At 36.3% G+C, this 21,927-nt stretch overlaps 2 protein-coding genes across 3 annotated transcripts; one reads left to right on the top strand and one right to left on the bottom strand.

The window, feature by feature from the left end:
* Positions 1 to 1,391: 1,391 nt before the first annotated feature.
* On the bottom strand, positions 1,392 to 14,584 carry LOC128243866 (uncharacterized). 2 transcript variants are annotated; one of them, XM_052961844.1, is made up of 4 exons: positions 14,129 to 14,584; positions 10,376 to 10,531; positions 3,553 to 4,918; positions 1,392 to 1,720 (listed from the first exon to the last, which is right to left on the bottom strand). In XM_052961844.1, exons 1-3 carry the CDS (start codon positions 14,466 to 14,468, stop codon positions 3,582 to 3,584), a joined length of 1,833 nt encoding a protein of 610 aa, XP_052817804.1. In that variant the 5' UTR covers positions 14,469 to 14,584; the 3' UTR covers positions 1,392 to 1,720; positions 3,553 to 3,581. The 2 variants fall into 2 exon arrangements, with proteins under 2 accessions (XP_052817804.1, XP_052817806.1); XM_052961846.1 differs by lacking the exon at positions 1,392 to 1,720 and having other exon boundaries at positions 3,482 to 4,918.
* Positions 14,585 to 16,987: 2,403 nt separating this feature from the next.
* On the top strand, positions 16,988 to 21,687 carry LOC128244822 (ankyrin-3-like). Its single transcript, XM_052962912.1, has 3 exons — positions 16,988 to 17,049; positions 19,086 to 19,217; positions 19,713 to 21,687. Exons 2-3 carry the CDS (start codon positions 19,118 to 19,120, stop codon positions 21,623 to 21,625), a joined length of 2,013 nt encoding a protein of 670 aa, XP_052818872.1. The 5' UTR covers positions 16,988 to 17,049; positions 19,086 to 19,117; the 3' UTR covers positions 21,626 to 21,687.
* The last annotated feature ends 240 nt before the right edge of the window (positions 21,688 to 21,927 follow it).

Here is a 21,927-nt window from a genome sequence, read left to right as displayed (position 1 = left end):
TTTTTTGTATTATTATGTTTTACGTTTTTGACTTTAAAGATCAAAACAAAAATAGAAAAAAAAACATTTTCTTTTTTGTGTTAAGTTTTAAAGATAAGCCTTTAGAAGTGGTGATTTTAATTATCGTAACGTGGTCATAAATTCCATGGCTAAAAACGCGCGAAAATATCGCTAATATTTTTTATCTGTACACAAATAATTTACGATGTTTTTACTTAGATAGTATTGCAACTGCACACTCTTCTGTAGAAGTATTTTATAGCAAACTTTCATGCAAAATTTATAACACTTTGTTAAAGAAATGCCAATTCATTCATGCAATTATGAAAACTAACTATCAAATTGTTGATAGGTTTCTATAATATTGTTAATATTGTTAAAATAGTCATGAAAATGACAATGATATTATTGAATGACATTGATGTAAATATGTTTTGTATTATGGGCTGGTGGCCGTAAATTACTTAACTTGATAAATTGATAAACTTGACTTGACTTGACTTGACTGATATGCTTTCTTTTGTTTTGATGATAAAAGTCAAATGAGTTCGATGTACTATTGCATTGAAATTTAAAACTAATAATTTATAATAATCTATCAAGTGTGACCTATCGTGTGCCCCTTTTAAGCTGCATTCTTACAGATTGAACATTTAGACAACTTTTTTTTATTTTTTTGTCTTGGAACGAGCCAATTTTTGCAAAAATGCATGGACACCAGTTATATTAGACTGCTGACAATAATTAGATCGCAGATTTTCATATTTAAGAGCAAAAAAAGATGATAAATGATTTTTTCTTAAACCGTTACTAACGGTGTAAGCCATAAAACATGAATTTCGAACGGAAGTATGAAAATCTGCGATCTGATTTTTTTTTCAGCAATCTTTTATCATTGGTTTGCAGATATTTAACCAAAAATTTGTTCTTTCCAAGACAAAGATAAAATTAGTTGTAAAAACAATATATATGTGAGAGTGCAGCTTTAAATGGGTGATGCTTACTTCTCAAGTCTGTATATGTGTATTTTAATTGCTAGTAGGGCTAATTCTTGCCATCTCATACTTTCACATATTGATGTGTTTCAAATTTATTATATTATCAAAATAAATTCTGGTTAAACCAAATCGGTGATGCTACAATTCGGAATTTGCTTTCTAAACGGTGAAAACATTACACTTTGAGATGTTATTTAGCTTTAAGTACTGAATAGAAGTTATTTGGGATCATCCATTGTATATTGCCAAACTATGTATGACCTGCCAAAAAGAATGATCCCATGTAGGCGATTTACTCGTAAACCAATCAAATCTGTACTCAAATTAAATAGTTTACCTTCCCAAAAAACACTCGCCTCACATAAAAAGCATTGAAATAAATGTCAAAATCGCAGTATTGTTTTATTAGCGCAAGATCGTTTCGTACAACATAGATGTAAACCATAGCCACTGACAGTCACAAATTTCGCCAACAATGCGGAGCCAACGAGTCGCTGGAAGAAAGCCGGAGAGAAACTATTGTATATACAAACAAACAATTTATTGACTTGCTTGGAGGTCTGGTTGGGCTTTGAAAGCATTTCTGGAAGTGCACTTCAGTTCCTTTGCCTCTGTTTGATGCCTGCCTTTCTCGTTTAATCTCGTTCGCAAAGACGAGATTTCTTAGACTTCGTTTCTCCCTGTACTTTAAATGTCCAGATGGCTCGTGTCAGAAAATAAGCCTGAAGGAGAATGTATAATGGAGAAATTATATTTCTGTGAATTAATTTGTACGTGTGGTATTGTGGGAGCGAGGGGGAATGAACGTCAGTATGATGAATGACGGTCGGGAAAAACGCCGAGGGTTGCCGAGTGACGGTCACGAGTTGGTTTTGGTTCCCAGGAGGCCTGGATCCATGCCAAATACGTTCGTTATTAAAGACACTGGGCTGACCGAGATTTCAATTGTAATGACTATGATCAAATACATTAAACACATCATCATCTGAGTTTTATTGAGACCGTATGATTGAGACTATGTTTGATTGAGACTCTGTTTTGTTAAAACCATGTTTGATGAGATTCAGTTTGATTGAGACCATGTTTGATTGAAACTATATTTGATTGAGACCGTTTTTGATTGAGACCATGTCTGATCGAGATTCTGTTTGATTGAGACCATGTTTGATTGAGATTCATTTTGATTGAGACCATGTTTGATTGAGATTCATTTTGTTTGAGACCATGTTTGATTGAGATTCATTTTGATTGAGACCATGTTTGATTGAGATTCATTTTGATTGAGACCATGTTTGATTGAGATTGAAACCATGTTTGATTGAGACCATGTTTGATTGAGACCATGTCTGAATGGGATTCTGCTTGGTTGAGACCATTTTTGATGAGATTCAGTTTGATTGAGACCATGTTTGATTGAGACCATGTTTGATTGAGACCATGTTTGATTGAGACCATGTTTGATTGAGACCATATCTGATTGAGATTCTGTTTGGTTGAGACAATGTTTGATTGAGACCGTGTCTGATTGAGACTCTGTTTGATCGAGACCATGTCTGATTGAATTTCTGTTTGACTGGACCATGTTTGATTGAGACCATGTTTGATTGAGACCATGTTTGATTGAGACCATGTTTGATTGAGACCATGTTTGATTGAGACCATGTTTGATTGAGACCATATCTGATTGAGATTCTGTTTGGTTGAGACAATGTTTGATTGAGACCGTGTCTGATTGAGACTCTGTTTGATCGAGACCATGTCTGATTGAATTTCTGTTTGACTGGACCATGTTTGATTGAGGATCTATTTTATATGATATCATGTTTTATTGAAACTCTGTTTGGGTGAGACTCTGTATGGGGGAGACTCTGTATGGGGGAGACTCTGTTTGATTGAGACTCTGTTTGTTTTAAGACTCTGTTTGATTTAGACTCTGTTTTGATTGAGACTATGTTATATTGAGACTCTGCTGGGGTGAGACTGTGTATGAGTGAGACTCTGTATGATTGAGACTCTGTTTGTTTTAAGACTCTGTTTGATTTAGACTCTGTTTTGATTGAGACTATGTTATATTGAGACTCTGCTGGGGTGAGACTCTGTATGAGTGAGACTCTGTATGATTGAGACCATGTTTATTGAGACTTTGTTTGATTAAGACTGTGTTTGATTGAGTCCATGTGTGATTGATGTTATATTAAGACTATGCTATATGGATTGAGACTCTGTTATATTAAGATTCAGTTTGATTGCGACTCTTTGGAATTGAGACTCTTTTGGATCGAGATTCTGATTGATTGAGACTCTTTTGGATCGAGATTCTGATTGATTGAGACTCTTTTGGATCGAGATTCTGATTGATTGAGACTCTTTTGTATTGTAAAACTTTAAACAGTTACAACCGTCAACTTCAAATGTATAAATCATGAATAAATTAGGAATTGCATACGTCCGCAAAATGATTATTCATGCATAAGTATTACTAGTAGCATTAAAATTTGTATTTTCGAAATTGAAATTAGAACACAATTTAAATATATTAAACTTGAGTCAATACCAATATGATATCATTCCATGTAATTCCATCTATGTTTCATTCATTCGCACTCCTCTTCTCTTCGGAATAGGCACCCTGGATGCCGGCGACTTCGGTGTATCATAGTCTTGGTCATCCCTGTACCCCCATATCGCGTGTCCCCGTACCAATTTCGCCGTATCAGCTGTCCCGTCACCTTCGACGAATAGGAGGTTCTTCACTGAAACGGGTTTGTTGTTGCGAGCGTAGTTTTGCTTAATGTTTCTCTCAGAAGTGGGCGTGGTAGGGGACCTGGGCCCTTGACCTTGAGGCAGAAGGGGCTTGATCTCCAACACGTAATCTTCATCATCCTTGTCTTGTTTGTTTGGGGACAGGTGTGATTTGTGTGAGTCGCGTTTTTGCCTTAGTTGATTTAATATGCTCTGGGTCTCTGCTAATGTTTTCTTCATATCATTGAGGTTTTTATCGATTTTCGGATTGCTCTTTGCTTGGGGACCAACATTCTTGATGCCATTGACACCTAGCGCTGGGCTTTTCGTTGGCGACAATGAATACAGGTCTAGTGTTTCAAGAGAAAAGCGATCACCGTCTTTGTCCGGTGGCGTCATACTGGTAACTGTCGCGTTTTCTTTCTGTTGTTTCTTTGTCCGTGGGACAGTGTCGTACGTATAATCAGTTGCACGTTGAGTGTCTCGCCACTTTGGTGTTTCGTTTACCTTTGCATCCCCTGAGGCGGGGTCCATGTAGTTAAATGGCCTAACATTTCTAGGCAATGTGTTTGATGAGTGAGCTCGATTTGGATACCTGACACCTTTCTCGTTTTCTGTCGCATACGTCGCATTAAAAGAGCGCGAACGTTTTACATTGTCAGCATCATCTTTCTTAGTAACAACACTTTCATCCCTAACTTCTGTTTGTGTTTCTGTGTTTACACCAAACTCTTTTACCAAAGGCGTTATATCACTAGATGTTTTTTGCCGCGGTGCCGAGACGCTATGTGAACGCGATAACAGCTCATCCACTGTGATCTTCTTCGGTGGCGGCTCGTTGTTGTCACTTTGCACGCGCGGACGTCGGTCACGTGGCGTCGGCCGTCTGTCGCTGTTCCGGCTGTCACGTTTCTTAAGACACCAACGTAAATACCTCACTTCCTCTTCTAACGACTTTTCACGCTTCCGGTACGTGACAACTGTTCCTTGTATCTCCCTGACGACACGAAAGAATAAGCAGACGACAATAACCAAAATGGCGATCGTTTGCAAGAACGCTATAATGTAGATGATCAGCGAATATGGCAATTGCACGTGACCACCGACTGATGACGTATAACTTGTGACGTAGGCAAGTTGGACGCAGACTTCGTAAATCTTGTGGTACATCAAGATACCTGAAATTTAAAAAAAAAGGTTAAAACGATCTGAAGGCTTAAAAGTACTTTCTCGCGATTTATCGGGTTTTATCGGGTTTCATCGGGTAAGTTACTGAACGCCTCAATAGTATGTCGCCTGCGTTGCATGGCAGATTTATCGGGGACAGGCCCCAATTATTTTTCGGCATATCTTAAGCGTAACAGGTTTAAGTATTATATTTCTTTTATCCAACTAACATTAATAAACCAAACCATATTTCATCATGATTATCTTTTAAAATGTCCGTTCAAAACTCATTAAAACGAAAAAAAATACCCAATTAATATACCAAAACAAAAATAATGATCTTAGCTTAATCTTGTTGTAAGGGACTGAAGACAAATCTTAATCGTGTTCCCACCTTATTGTACTACTGTTGAAACATTTTAAAACGTATGTTCGCAAAAACAAATGTTGGTAAAAAAGATAGTTTGTCAGTATTTCAAAGAGCATAAAATGGACTTGATTAATTGCTCAGAAACAATGTGTATTATTTATAACCATTGTTGTTTTTTCTGAAATTTTGACCAATGAGTTTTTATCAACATATTCTATGATAGTATGTGTTATTGTAAAGGAAAAAATGTGTCCGATTTTTAGTTACTTTTGATGCATTCGGAACTCCTCGGCCTTTTCCAATCGAAGACAACCTCGGATGTATGCCGGTACATTAGTAGAAGAAGTTCGTAAATTTTCAATATTATTAATCAAATGTAGTGTTTTAAGGTGTATTTTGTTTATCTGTGTTTAAATTGATTACCAGCGAAGTGTATTATTACAAACATAATTAAGATTCCCAAGAGTTACATTATGTCATTAAGTTCAACTGCTTAATTGAAATTACTACGCGATCTACTTGCAGCGTAGTTAAAGTGTAAAGATTTCTGACATTGTAAACTGTCCATATACAACCGAGGTTGTTTTCGATGAAAAACGGCCGAAGAGTTCCGAATGCCTTTGCTGTTGTATTTAACGAGTTAAAATTGATCGTGTAATTTGACATAGGTATTTTTGTGATTTATTGAGCCGAACCACTTAACAGTTAGTTATGTATAAAGGCATTTGTCAAGCTAACAAGTTGTCTCTTTTGTCAAGAATAATTGTTTCTTTTGTATATACGAAACAATAAATAGCAAAACAGATCGAAATCAACATGAAAAAGAAAACAATTAGTTATTGTTAAACTTTTTTTTTAATTCATGTTTTGTTATTCATGCGGAAATTATAGCAAATTGGAATATGACTAAAGCTCTTTGTACGAATACGAAGCGCCCCAAAAAGATTCAGAATGCACCGTATTCAGGGGTGGAACCAGGATTTGACATTAGAGGGGTTGTAACTGAGGGGACGTGACCTTTTGACTTGCGCCCCTCCCTCAGAACCGAAATTTGTTTTGCTTAACGTGTTGGGAGGTTGTTTTTACATTTTTACAATTCTAGTCCGAAGTGACGCATTTTGGCGTATTTCATTGCCTTTTATATCCTGTATTGAAATAAAACGATAGCTTGGACTTAAGGGGGAGCCGGGTGCACCCCCTCTCCCCTGAGTCCGATCGTGATATTTATGGTATTTATGGTAGTTATGTCTTTGTATAAATATGATATAATAAATCAAGTGTTGGGTACACCTTTTAAAAACTACGGGCTGGAGAAACAATGTCTAAAGAGAGTAAATAATGATATGTTTGTGTTTTGGTTACATCCCCCAAATAAATAGGGAGGGTACGATGGAAAATCCTCATTTTTTTATTTTACTTTAATTATATTGTTTCTTGAGAGTTTTCTGTATCCAAAACCTTTAAATTATATGCTTAATCAGAATGAGCATCACCGGAATTGTTAAACGTTAACAGCCAAATAAACAGCAATAAATGGTTCAGGGTCGAGACAAATAATAGGGTAGGTCGGAAACCGGAAACAAACATTATTTTTTACGCTTTAGGTAAATAATGTCCATCAACTGAAAACGTAACTAAGGTCATTATCTTTTATATTTTTGACACACCCCATAAAACACGTTCATAATTGATATAAATCATAGTTTTTTTATATCGTTTTATTTTGCTGTTTCTTAGTTTTTTTCACATTTGTAACCATTCCTTATTCCGTATGATATAGATGGAGATGTATCGTGAATAACAATTAATAACAAACTACACCACAACAAACATTGATAATGAATAGTTAGTAACATGACTTGAGTTTTTCAGCGTGACAAAGGTTATTCAGTTGTATTTCAACTATTAAAGTGACACTCTTATTTAAAAGCAATACATACACTTGTATAACAAACATCAATTTTGAGTGATAAACCTTTAATTTCTTTCTAAATAATGCATTTATGGAAAATATGAATTACTGAGAACAAGATTGTAACCGTGTATTTTATAGCTGAAAATCCACAAATATTTAATGATTGGTGAGTGCTAAAATATTTACTGTGATCTACAATTGTCTCATAAGGCTGTAATGCCGTGTTTTCTGCACCTTCCCTTCAAATTCAACTCGGTATTATTCATAAGAACCATTGTTTTCGACATTCATGCATTCTTTTTGGTATATTAAAGCATGTGTATGAACTGAGGTTAATCTTATATGGGAGTTAGAGTGCACCTACCTAATGAGACTATAGTAGACCACAGTAAATAGTTCAGCACTCACCAATCATTTAACATTTTTGCGTTTTCAGCTTTAACATACACAATCTTTTTATCAGTTATTAATATTTTCCATAAATGCATTATTGCACATGTTCTAGTGGTCTACCATGTGTGAATATTAGGACTGAAAGGACGAACTCTAAAACGTTGTTTTGCGTTTACATGTCGGACATTTGCCACTGGGGTATTTTTGGACGCGTTTATATTTCAAGTGAGAAACATGAATATATTTTATAAAATGCCAATATTTTGTTCATCAGAAATTATGATGAAGCTCATATTGCTAATGTATGGCATTCAGGAGCGGATCCAGGATTTGTTGTTAGAGGTGTAGCCTTTTAACTTGCGCCCCTCCCCTAGAACCGAAATTTGTTTGACTTTAGAGTGTTGGAAGAAGGGTTTGGGTACTCTCTAAAGAAAAACAGTTTATCAATTTCTAGGTCGAAATGGTTCATTTAAGGTATATTTTATTACTTGTTTTTCTCCTAAATTAAAATAAAAAGTAAAATTGGATGATTTAGGGGAGGGGGGGGGGCTGAGTCCCTCTTGATCCATAGTGCTTTTTTTTAAGTTTGACAATGATTAATCAGTATTTATGAAAATATAGGGTACTGGTCAAACGTGTGTATATTGGGACTTGAGCTGCGAACCCTTACACGTATTCAAGGAACATTAAATACATTTGTAAAACCATCGTGATTTATAATTTAAAGCATTTAGAGAAATCATATTTGACTTTGAAGTCTTTAACAATTATTATGAGCGTGATGGTGGTAGTATAGGGACATTTTTGTTATTATGCACATATAAATACGGCATATTCAGTGTTCTAAAATATGTCTGGTAGTATATTGACTCTTGTAACGTATTCAAGGAAAACATCGTCACTTTTCATTTAAAAGAGTTAAGGGTTTCTACTTGTAAAACTTCTATTTGTGACAAACTTCGCTGTCAAGCGAATTCAACCGTATTATGTTCAACAACAAGTACAAATACATTACAAACACTTTGAAGATAATGATTTGTTATCACTTCAATGATTTGTGTAGGTAGTTTGCATTTGTTTATAAAAGAAAAGGGTACGTAGTTTTCCATTATAGTGTTTAATAATATTACTTAACAGAGATACTAAAGTAAATTATTTACATGAGGCGACTTTAAACTAATTGCTTGATTTTCATCCCCACCTCTTTTTCCGCCGTCTCGTAAATGTTATTGACTCAAATAAAAATGCTAAGCCAAGGTCTGTTTTTGCGTATCCATCCGGTGTCGATGTATAACATTCACATGTAAAAAATATAATTATTATTATCGTGTTTTTGGTTCGTCTAGAAACTCATGTATATGGTATCTTATGCAATAAAAAGAGCATGAACACAAAGTCATATTCGACGGTGCAACAGTCATCTAAGAAAAACAAAAAATAATAATGTCACACCCGCCCCCGATTCGAAAAAAATGGATGAAAATCAAACAATTAATTTATATTGACCTGACATATATTGCTCATATTTTTTTCATCTTTCACTGCGCTCAATCAATACTCGATCAACCCAATCGACTTGAACATTCGTCTCTATTAAACACTCAAATGATGATTTTCAACTGTGAAAATCTATGAAATTTTAGAAATAACTCTCTATACCAAGACACATTAGCTAGACACGACAATTAGTCTCGCATGGGGGTATTAGGCTGTTACAACATTTCATTAAAAACAAATAAATCATTATATGTCGACATATAATGTGAATTACAATATGAAATTGGTTTTCTACAGCTTTCTGAAAAATAAGTAAAACGTATAAAGCATGAACTACTGCAATTTGCATTGTACCTAAATAAATATCGCACTTGTGGGGATGGAAGGAGGGGGGGGGGGGGCGGTGAAATAGATGAGCGCGCTACCCTTAAAGTGTCCAAATTAGTTTTTCATTTCAGTTTGGTAGAATAAATATACACAAATTGCACCATTTTAAATTAAATTTAGCCATTCATTTCGAGAAGGAGTTCGATGCCCTTTTTCGGGAGTGTGGATGTTGGGGGGGGGGGGGGGGGGGTCATGGGAGCATGTCCTTAGTTTCTCCATCGAGTGCGTCACCACTAAACTCTTGCACCGTCCCTGGAGCCTTTTCCCTCTGTTGCCACACACCCTCCTAAAACTGTTACCCCCTTATAGACAGAAAAAACACACACAGACATTTTAACTCAGTCGGATCGTTAATATTATTGCAAATACAATAATAACGATGCATCATTTTTTTCAATGTACTACAAACACAAAGACAGATCGTATCGTTAAAATTTTGTGAGCATTTATAAGTTTTATTTTTAAGAGGTTGAACTGGTTGAAGGCTTGGTAGCGGGGGCTCGTAGGAGTGGGGAGGGGGGGGGGTGAAACTAAGCTGAGTTTGATCTGATGTGTTAGTATCACGAGTCAGGCTTTCATTATTTATAAATACAGCCGAACCCCGTTGGCTCGAACTCCCAAGGACAGGTGAAAAAATTCTACCCTACAGTATAAAGAAATCGGCCCTCTACAACCAGCTTGAGCCAACAAGAAATTCGAGCCAAGCAAGTTCGAGCCAATAAGTTCGACTGTATATTATCTTAAAAAATAGCATCTCTGATTCGTACTGCGTCTGGAACTAGTTATCAAATTCTCTAAATAAAACTACGGGAACTGGATTGAAAAAAAAACATGCTTGGTCCGGCTTTTTTGACAAAAATAAAAATGAATTAGATCATATAAATATTAAATAAAGTTACAACTTACACGCCACAGTCATAAGGATAACGCAGACGAGAGTTGCCCTGATGTGATGGCCGTTCCTAGTGCACCTGACGACGCAGACGATGAAGCAGACGACAACCAGGATAAACGCCACCTGGACGTCAACCTGCCCACGCACCGTCAGATTGTAGTCCCGATCTGCCGGGAATAGATAAATTGTACCATTTTAGTTATGTTTGCTCTTTTATCCCAAAATGTTTTTTTTAACTTTTTTTATGTTATAAAAAAATACTATGTAATAGTTAGATGACATGAAGTGAATTCTTAATTATTAAGAATGGGCGGTGTGAGCTTAGCAAACGAGCCCTTCTTAATTATTAAGAATTCACTTCAGGTCATCTAACTGACTCCATATACAACCTCATTGGCTGACACATTGTCAACGCAAAATCTGACGCAGGGAGAGTGTATCGGGTGATTGGCAGTAGGCGGACTTTTTAACACGCGCAAAAGTTAAAGTTCTTAACTATTAAGTCTACGACTAAATGGTTGCCTTTCTGCAATTTCTTCGCTTGTAATTGTAGGTTGTATTCTAAATCATTTTTGTAGAAAAGATAAAATCTTAAGTTAGAGCTAAAGCGGCGACAACGTTGATGACGCTGAATCATGGAGGAGTTAAAGCTGCACTCTCACAGATGGAACGTTTGACAACTTTTTTATTTTTTTCTCTAAGAATGAGCAAATTTTTGCATAAAATTCTGAAATACAGTGATATAATACTGCCTACAAAGTATCAGATCGCATTTTTTTGTTCATGTTAACTTTCTAAAATTGATGTTTGTTATGCTACGTACAGAACGTAATGAAATGAAGTGAACGTCACGATATGATTTTAATGAGATTAGATTTGGGGTATTCTGCATATTTTACAGCTAATAAGTAAATAACAGTGTTATTACATGATACTGCGTGATATATTATGACGTCATATGCTAAATTGTTTCCGGTATTTACATAGACAGGTTTATTATTGCGTTTTATTATGTCTTCGAAAATTAATAAATCGTGCAATCATAAAGATCATGTAATAATAGCCTTCATAAATTGTGTTTTCAATTAATAGCCATGGGGTCACAAATTCCCCAATGATAGATGCGCCAAAATAAATGTCATATTGTTTAATCTGTGTATAAATCATACGCTTATTTTGTTTAATCTAAATAGATGAGTTTAACATGATACATTAGAATTTAAAAAAAACACTTGTGCATCTATTAAGTATAACTTATGGTGTGCCCCTTACACAGTAATAATAACATCGCAAGCATATGATATCGCTCCTGTACATTGTTAAGTGGATAAAGGGACACAACTCAGTATCTATGAAAACCACACAATGAGCAAGTTTTTGAGTAAATGTCTGGAAACAAATGATATAAGACTATCAGATCGCGGGTTTTTAATATTTAATTGAATATTAATCGGTGTTTTTTGGCTAAAGCGTTACTTACGTTTTAAAGATGCACGTTTACTCAAAAGTAAGAATTACCAAAATTAAAAGCGTTGTTTTAATAGACAAAAAAGGAAGAAAAAATGCTGAAAACGATGGTTCTTATGAAGGATACCTAATTAAATTAGAAAGAAAGGTGAACATGGTATTTCTACATTATAAGACGATAGTAGATCACAGTAAATCTTTTAGCATTCACCAATCATTTAATTTTTGCGTTTCAGCAGTTAAATACACTGTTACAATTCTATTATCAGTAATAAATATTTCCATAAATGCATTATTCAGTAAGTAGTTAAAGGTTTATCACTCAAAATTTATATTACTTATACATGTGTATGTATTGATTTTGAATAAGAGTGTCACTTTAAGGAAAATGACGTTTTCGGCATAAACATCAATTTTGAACGCTAATATAAAAACCTGCGATCTGATCTTTCGTCAGCAGTTTTGTATCACTTTTGTTCAGACATTTACGCAAAAATGGCTGATTCAAAGACAAAAAAATAAATGCAGCTTTATTTCTATGTAAACATTGTCCTAAAGTGTAATAATCTTCTCATATATCATCCAATTGTAATTTACACCGATAAAGTAAATAGTATATCTCATGCACAACTTTCGCTTATCTGTATTGCAATATAATATACCTAGAGATGAAACACACTTTGCCTTATTGCTTGACTGATATTGATTGCTTTTATTACGTTAGCCCCATTTAATATTCAGATTAAGTCGTTTTCACACCGAACGTATATAATGAAATATCAACCTGAAGCAATTTTAAATTTCAGAAATAATTCACCTGTTGAATTCACCTGCAATAAAAGTAAATGCACGTATATTGAAAGCAAACATCGTGAGAGAGGTCCAGAGGTTAAATATCCCGCCTCTCGTCAAGGACGTTGTAGATTCGAGCCCGACCAGAATTCGAGCTCCTCTGGAGATTCGAGCCCAACCAAAGATTAGAGCCCATTCAGACTTGTGCCCATCCGGAGATTCGAGCCCAACCAGAGATTCGAACCCAACCAGAGATTCGAGCCAAACAAGATATTCGAGCCCATTCGGAGTCTTGAGCCCAGCCGGAGATTAGAGCTCATTCAGAGATTCGAACCCAACCAGAGATTACAGCCCATCGGGATATTGGAGCCCAACCAGATATTTGAGCCCAACCAGAGATTCGAGCCTATTTGGAGATTCGAGCCCATTTAGAGATTCGAGCCCATTCGGAGACTTGAGCCAATCATGAGATCCGAGCCCATTAAGGGATTCGCGCTTAACCAGAGATTCGAGGTCAACCAGAGATTCGAGCCCATTCGGAGATTCGAGCCCATCCAGAGATTCGAGCCCATCCGGAGATTAGAGCCCATCCGGAGTTTCGCGCTCAACCAGATATTCGAGCCCACAAGTGATTCGAGCCCAACCAGAGATTCGAGCCCATCCAGAGATTTTAGCCCAACCAGAGATTAAAGCCCATCCGGGGATTCTAACCCAACTAGATATTCGAGCCCAAGCAGAGATTTGAACCCATCCAGAGATCCGAGCTCATCCGGAGATTCGAGCCCAAACAAAGATTCAAGCCTTTATACGTTCTCATTGCCTCTTAAAATGACACCACTACGGTTTCTGTTCAGAAAACTGACTCGGAAGTGTTTACTATTAGCTAATACAGGGCTGTTTCCACTGTCAAAGTAAAAGAAATATTCCACCTGTCATCCAGGAGGTTCTAGATTCGAGCCGAACCAGTGTCGCGCTCTCATGGCTTCTTAAAAACACACAAGTATTTGTTTATAGAACACGGACCGAACGAGTTTAAAATCAGTTAAAGGGACTGTACACCAGATTGGCACGGAAAAAAGTTTATTTCTGTAACGAATCTCAGGACAATTATATAATAAAATGATTAATTCTGGAATATTTAAACTATATACCTAACTTGGTAATATCACGTGATAACATCGACTAGCCAATCACGCATAAGGAATGAATTCTACTAGGTAGACATACCTAGTAATCATTTTTAATAGAAAAAATACGAAAAAACTGCGAAAAATAAATTAATTGTAAACTATGTGGTACTTTAGTTAGTAAGTTTCAATGCATTGTACACATCGATACCAATTTTATGTCAGTTTTCGACAATTTTCTTTCTTTTTTCGCAATTTATCATACGGAGTACAGCCCCTTTAATATACAGGAATGTTGTCACAAGCTAGCTAAAATAGATTAAAAATTAAAATTAAAATAAAGCATTCAGATCTTCTAAGCATATAAAAATAGCACACCTAAAGAAGCTTTTTCGACCTCATCAGTTGATTTTAGGTATGTCTCTATGTGGGTCTGCAGAGCTGTTTTCGATTCGCATTCAGATCGATTGGACGCTTCAACGCATGACGTCACGTAATACACCGACGTCCAAGCCGTCACGTTGCTGGAATTTCCGGCCGCCACGGACACTATCTTCCATCCTGGGGTTACAATAGCCGCGATATGAAAGAACGTGCACAACACAAACAATATAATCAAACATAGTTCCCAGCGAAAATAGCTTTTTGGCTCCTCCGAAACGCTTTTTCTTAAAATATCTCCGTTTTCTTTATTTCTCGGCTCATCCTTGCTTGCCATTTTCAAAAACAATTGACAAACATGACCTGTTATGGATTGTTGCAAACAAATATATTATTAAAGTAAAAACTATAAACACAATCGTATATTAGATCATTGTTTACAGACCCACAATGGTGAACGTTCAAATAAAAAAGATGTTGAAATGCATGGGTTGATTTATTCGTTTGAGGTTCATTGGTTTTAATAAGTAAAATGGAAATTGTTTTAGCTTCAGTAATTTTTGAAAAGAGAACGTATTTTATAAATGCATTGTTATAAAATGTAAGAAGTTGTGTGTTTAATGTAGTGGGGCATTGGTGGGTTGATTATGATGAAGATTACAGCAACTGATTGATAGCGAATGAGTATTTAAATGATCATTTAAAAACATTTTTATATAAATGCTCGTTTAAAATTTTCAATGAGCAGCCAGTTGAGTCCCTGATGGTTTGGTTTGATAAGGCAAAGTTTAGGTTGCAAAATTGGGTTGTGCTTACATTTATTATATGCTTTCTGGTGATTTATAGAGATTTATCAGTGAAATAAAATTGACACTTTATGGTTTCAATTGATATTTTCACGTTTTTTTTAGCTAGCTCTCAATTTCAAATCCATACAGAATGTCCTATGGGTCATCGCCTATGAATGTTTTGATCTGAAACGTGATACTCGATAGTACGATAATGAAAACGCGAAATCACGAAACTATGATGATAAAAACGTGACAGTATGATGATGAAAACGCGACAGTACGATAACGAAACACGATAATACGACAGTACGATGATGAAAATCCGATAAACTAGCGTGTTTTCACCATCGTATTTTTGCGTTTTCGCCATCGTAATATTGTGATTTCGAGTTTTCGTTATCGAAGTATCGTACTGTCGCGTTTTCATCATCGTATTGTTGTGTTTTCTTCATCGTACTGTCGCGTTTTCATCATCGTATTGTTGTGTTTTCACCATCGTACTGTCGCGTTAGCATCACCGTACTGTCGGGTTTTCACCACCGTACTTTCGTGTTTTCATCAACGTACTGTCATGTTATCATCATCGTACTGTCGCGTTATCATCACCGTACTGTCGCGTTTTCACCTTCGTACTTTCGTGTTTTCATCAACGTACTGTCATGTTATCATCATCGTACTGTCGCGTTTTTACCACCTTTCTTTCGCGTTGTCACCATCGTATTGTCGCGTTTTTACCACCATACTTTCGCGTTTTCGTCAACGTACTGTCGCGTCATCATCAGCGTACGATCGAGTATCGCGTTTCAGATCACCACATTCACAGGCGATGGCCCTTACGGTATACCGTTTCAAACACCTGCGGGCACAGGGCTGGGACACGCCGTCATTTTCGAAATGACGTTAGGGTCGAATACAAATCGGCGCAATGTATTGAACAAACTAGTATTTAAATGTCATTTTATATCCTTTTTAAGCATATAATAAATTAACAATGGTTTGTTTTAGTGCAAGAGCCGTGGCCTGGGGTACGGGGGCTGGACAAATAGACCTTGTAGCGAAAATGCATATAATTTTAGTTCAATAGCTTTTATATACAAGGTCCAATAACAAGTGAACATTCTCTCTTTGAATCAAATGTTTCATATCAATAAGATTACGAGTTCTGTTGCTTATATTCATTTAAAAAGAAAGATATCAAACCACTAAGTCGTCTTGTTTTTATAAGAATATTTTGGACATTTAACTGTTGTTACCTACCTCTTTTGGTAATACAGTCGAACCCCTGTGGCTCGAACTCTCTTGGCTCGAATTCCTCGTTGGCTCGAACTGGATTTAAAGGACCGATTTCTTTAATTTGAATCTAAGCTTTCCCGCTTGGCTCGAATTTTTCGAGGCTCGAGGTTTTTTCGACGCTCCCTGGGAGTTCGACCCAAGAGGGTTCGACTGTATTTATCAGGACAAACAGGTGGCGGCGTTTCAGGTAAAAAAGCAGTACTCAAAAATTAACTCAACTAAAATGGACATTATTCAGTACTCAGACTCTAAAGACTCGTACCCATATGATCATAAATTGTGTCTTTAAAGATGCACTTTTACTCCCAGATATGATTTACCACAAATGATAATATTGTTTTAATATTCCAAAAGGATGAATAAATATAAAAAACAATGGTTCTTATGAAATATATCGAGTTTAATTTGAAAGAAATGAGCATATATCAAAGTATTTATACCTCATGAGACTATAGTAGACCACAGTAAATCTTTTAGCATTCACCAATTATTTAATATTTTTGCGCCTTCTGTTATTAAACTCACGGTTACAGTCTTGTAATCAGTTATTAATATTTCCATAAATGCATTATTTAGTAATTAATTAAAGGTTTATCAGTCAAAATTTATGTTTGTTATACATGTGTTTTTATTGATTTGGAATAAGAGTGTCACTTTAATTAAGTGCGCTGAATAACTCTGTCAACAAGGGAGGTAACTCGTATATCTTTACAAACTTTAATTTTTAAAGAAAATGCTACTTACTTCCCTTATTTCATTTTGTTTACTAACAGCAACGCTCTATAAAATTTAATATATCGTTCAAAAGTTGGTGCTTATTACGTTCATAATAAGGTAAGCGACTTTATTCGGACTGTGGCAGTTAAATGTATGGTTTCGATTTATGCATTTTGACAATCGGCTCTTTTATAACAGATTAATAATATAATATTATGACATAAACTGAATTTAGTCATACATTTTCGCGATACCAAATATGACCTCGAACATTTGCAGACTGTTATCTGATACATGAACGATACTGTTATGTCGCAATCTTATCAATCATCACCGCAAACTACAAACTAAGATACTTGTATTAGGATTGTATTCAGTCAAATATATACTTTGGCTCGATTTTTAACCCTAATGCATTAATATCGCAAGGACAATGGGTACAGCACCGATTGCGCAATCCTGATACGGGTTCTTAAAGCGAAAAAACGTAATTAAAAGTTCCTCTTTTAACGAAGAGACGAACATTAGGAGGCAACTACCATTTTGAGTGATCAACCTCTAACTGCTTGCTAAATATATGGAAAATATTAATTAATGATGACAATAGTGGAACCGTCGGCGCGTATTTAATATCTGATACGCACAAATATTAAATGACTGGTGAGTCCTATAAGACCTGTGATCAACTATTGTCTGAATCATTGTTTGTCACTTAAATGTTGTTTAAAACCATTTTGGGTACATACAATGAGATAAACAACACATCTGAAGATATTTAGTGTCTTTGATATACAAAAAAGTTTTTCATTGCCTGTGATCGCCTCATACTACATAAGGTAAAAGTTCCGTGTTTTATTATACATCTCTTTCACATTTAACATAGTATTCTTCATTAGAAACATTTTTTTCGATATTTATTCATTCTTTTCGGTAAATCAAAACAATTGTATTAGTTGTGGTACATCTTATTTGGGAGTAAGAGTACATCTTTAAGAATTTCAACTTTCGCAGGTGTTTAGAGTTCCACTCATCCGATACACAATCCCTTCGTCAGATTTTGCGTTGACAATGTGTCTTCTAAGTCAGACGACCTGAATTAAAATCGTAATAATTAAGAAGCGCTCGTTCGATTCGTTTACTCCGCCCATTCTTAATCATTAAAATGTTAGTTCTTGTCATATAACTAATGTACATAGCATTCCGATAAAGAGGACAATAAATAGGGTGTGTTTTTTCGAGAGAAGCCCCTGTGTGGTATATGTCCATCCGTAGATAAAATTGTTTTACCAGGATGAGTGTGACAGAGTTGGCCGGAATATGATACGGGCGCATTTGGAAAAGGTTAAAGGCCTATTAACTTGACCGATGATGCAAGCATATGGTATTATAAGAGTTAAACTCAATATTACACCATAAATCGTATCTTTTTACACATGCGGATCCGGGTTTTACAGGTTGTTTTGTGTTATTGTTTTGTTTTTTCAGTTTGTGTGTGTGATGTTGTTGTTGTTTTTATTTATTTTATTCGGGGGGGGGGGGGGGGGGGTCGGATGGGGGTATATGTGAAGTTAAAGTGAGTTTTTCGGGGACCTCCCCCTTCAACATTTTGGTTCTTTTAAGCCTGAAATATTGCACTTTGGTATATTCAAATATTTCTTACCAAACTTTTTCCGAAGGCATTGGACCAAAGGATATGGACCTACATGTAGTGATGTTCCGATGATCGATTATAATCGAAAATCGATTGGTTGGACCTGAAATCGGCGACAATCGATAGTATTTAGTTATAATCGATTATCGAAAAAGAATAAACATTAGTAAGTGTTCAGATGTTATATTTAACAAAATGGCTGATGAAAGCCACAATGAGCAAGAAAATGAACTATTTTTTATACAACAACACTTAATAACTTCAATCTTAGACATAACGTATATACATATAATGATTAAGAGTTTAATACTGTACATGAATAAAACTACAACTCAGGTTCTATCTAGTATTTTAAAAACCGATTGTACTATCGATAATCGGTTACTTGAGTGGAACCGATCATCGATAGTAAAATTGCAACCGATTCCCAACACTACCTACATGTACATGTGTTGTATGTAATATTGACTCACTGACATGTTTGCTGTTGTTTGTTTTCAAGGAGAAATCGTCAACACTATCAACCTGTTAGCCATGAAAAGAACGGAGGAGCTACATAGGGCCATCCAGGTCGGCCTAGTTCCGGAAGTAAGGCGGCTAGTGGTGCAGGGGGCGGACATGGACCACGTACTCGGTTCGGCTTTCACACGTTATTTGCATTACATCGATAACTAAATGAAATTTATTTAATTTAATAACTTAAACAAGAAGATGACATTTTTTAAATTGCATTAGCTAGAAAATAAGGTCTCGGATATTTGTGCAATATTGATGACTTATTTACCAGGGACGGATCCAGGATTTTACGTTTGGGGTGTTAGGGGAGTAAGCTTGTGACTTGCGTCCCTCCGTCAGAACCGCAATTTATTTGGTTTAAAGTATTGGCAGTGGGAGGGTGGGTAGCCGTTCTCCCCGAAGGAAATTTTAACAATTTCTAGTTTAAAATAGTGCAATTCGGGCGTATTTTATAACCTTTTTGTCCTATATTGAAATAAAGAGTAAACTTGGACTATTTAGGGGGGCGGACGTTTAATGTTTATTATTAATTTTCTGCAGATCTAGATTTGCCAATACCCAATTCGATTGTGTTTTATAAATTTTGCACGACTGTTCGATCTTCTTTTGTTAGGAATGCGGGGAACATCGCTTTGTGCGGCGATTGAAGCAAGAAGTTTAGAAATCACCAAGTTCCTGCTGACTTCCGGATGTGATGTCAACGCACGTGACTTTGACGGAGAACCCCCGATCATGCTCGCTATACGTAAAGCCGCTCCCGTCTTGAGAAAGAAAAATGCGATGACACTGAATTTCAAACCCAGTATAGATGATGCCGCTTGTCTTGAAATAGTTCCTATCATTATCAACCATAAAGACTGCAATTTGAATAAAGTTGATCCTATCACTAAGCAGACGGCGATACATTACGCAATTTCAGAGGATTTGACCGGTGTAGTGGAAATGCTTATGACGTCACGTTGTGACGTCAAATGTAAAGTGAATTCTAGAGACGCGGGTGGTAAGACGGCGTTACATTTAGCGGTTGAGACCGGCAACATTAATATGGTAAAACATCTTCTGGCCAGTGACACTTGTATGGAGAAAGTCTTCACAGGAGAAAAGGTGTTTGTCGGATTTCCATTCAGCAGGGAGGGTTTAACTGTGCTTCATACATGTGCGAAACTAGGTCACACGGAAATCATGCAAATTCTAGTTGAAAAAATAAACGGTGAAAGGAAATTAATCCATGAAGTAAAGGTAGAAAGATCTAAAAACCAGGAATGTGTTCTCCTAAACTTGAACGCCGTAACAAAATTTGAAAAACAGACCTGTCTTCACTTGGCAGCGCGTAATGGGCACGAGGAAATTGTGTGTCAGTTGGCACGATGGGGGGCAAGCATCGACGAAAAAGACTCCATGAATATAACACCGCTTTTGTTTTCAATTTGCTCTGACAAATATTGGTTGACTGGCGATATTGCAATTCCTAAGCTGTTACTGAAGATGGGAGCTTATCCCAACATAAGGGCGTCGGTGAGAGGCTTCAGGTTTACTAGTAATCCTGACCTTGATCTTTCACCTTTGAATCTAGCGGCGTGTAACAATGACCTTGAACTTGCAAAGTTGTTGGTGAAAAACGTTGCGGATGTTAATCAACCGGACAATATGGGGAACGTGCCTTTATATAATGCTTTATGGTCCAATTCAGTTTCGGCTGCCTTTTATTTTCTAAGAGATTGTCCTGAAACCAATGTCAATATTCAAAATGTGGACGGTTCCACACCATTGCACGCCGTAGTTAAAATAACACAAACCACAGCCAAGTCCGTTAATGTAATCAAAGATCTTGTGAACTGCATTTTTGCCCGGGGAGGTAGAATTGCTTCAAATAATACGGGCCAGACCGTGTTTATGAACGCTTTTGAATATGAAAATCATGTGTTAATGGATGTCGTCCTTGAGCATAATAAGACCACCTTTGATCAAATTGAACATGGGAATGAAGAATCTATGATTGAAATGCTAAAACGTGCTTGCGAGCTTGGTCTGGTTGAAATGCTACGGGTACTACTTTCCCACGGGGCGGATATAGATCAAAAATATGAGTTTAGAGGTAGAAGGGTATCACTTCTATATTTGTCTTGTCTTCCTGCTGAAGTGAAGGTAGCAAAGTTTCTGGTCGAGAATGGTATTGATATTGCAAAAGATGAATGGATCTTCCAAGATAACAACGATAGTATGGCTACTACGTCGAGTAAGTTAAATGGAAACGAAGATGATGATGATACTGATGGCGATGGTGATTCTGACATAGATACTGATGACGGCGACTCAGACTATGATGATGACAACGACGAACCAGCGCCGAGACTTAGGGGTTTGGTAAAAGACATGTATTCAAGGTCAAGGAAGCTTGAGCTGGTATGCTTGGTGACAGTCAGGAAATATTTCATCAGTAACAGTATACCATTCTCTAGTATGCAGGAACTTCCAATCCCGAGAAAACTGAAAAATAGACTCAGATATCGGGATGATAATTATTAAATGTAAATTAGCAGATTTTTTATAACAGAATGTGTCATCGTCGTATATTTTTGGATTTATAGTATTTTATACATATTGTTCTGCCTTCCGTTTCATTTTTTCATCGGTATACTAAAAAGAAGTCTTAAGAATACAACCCACATTTCCAGCTAAAAAAATTGCAGATATTCAATCATTAAGTAACAGGCTTAATTATTAAGAATTTCAACTTACGCGGGTGTATAAAAGTCCGCCAAATTGCCACTCATTCGATACATAATCCATGCGCCAGAGTTTGTGTAAACAATGTGTCAGCCAATGAG

This window comes from Mya arenaria, chromosome 8, assembly GCF_026914265.1.
Source record: "Mya arenaria isolate MELC-2E11 chromosome 8, ASM2691426v1".
NCBI classification, from domain to species: Eukaryota; Metazoa; Mollusca; class Bivalvia; order Myida; family Myidae; genus Mya; species Mya arenaria.
The sequence above is the reverse complement of the archived record's forward strand: the minus strand, read 5'-3'. Positions and strand labels throughout refer to the sequence as shown.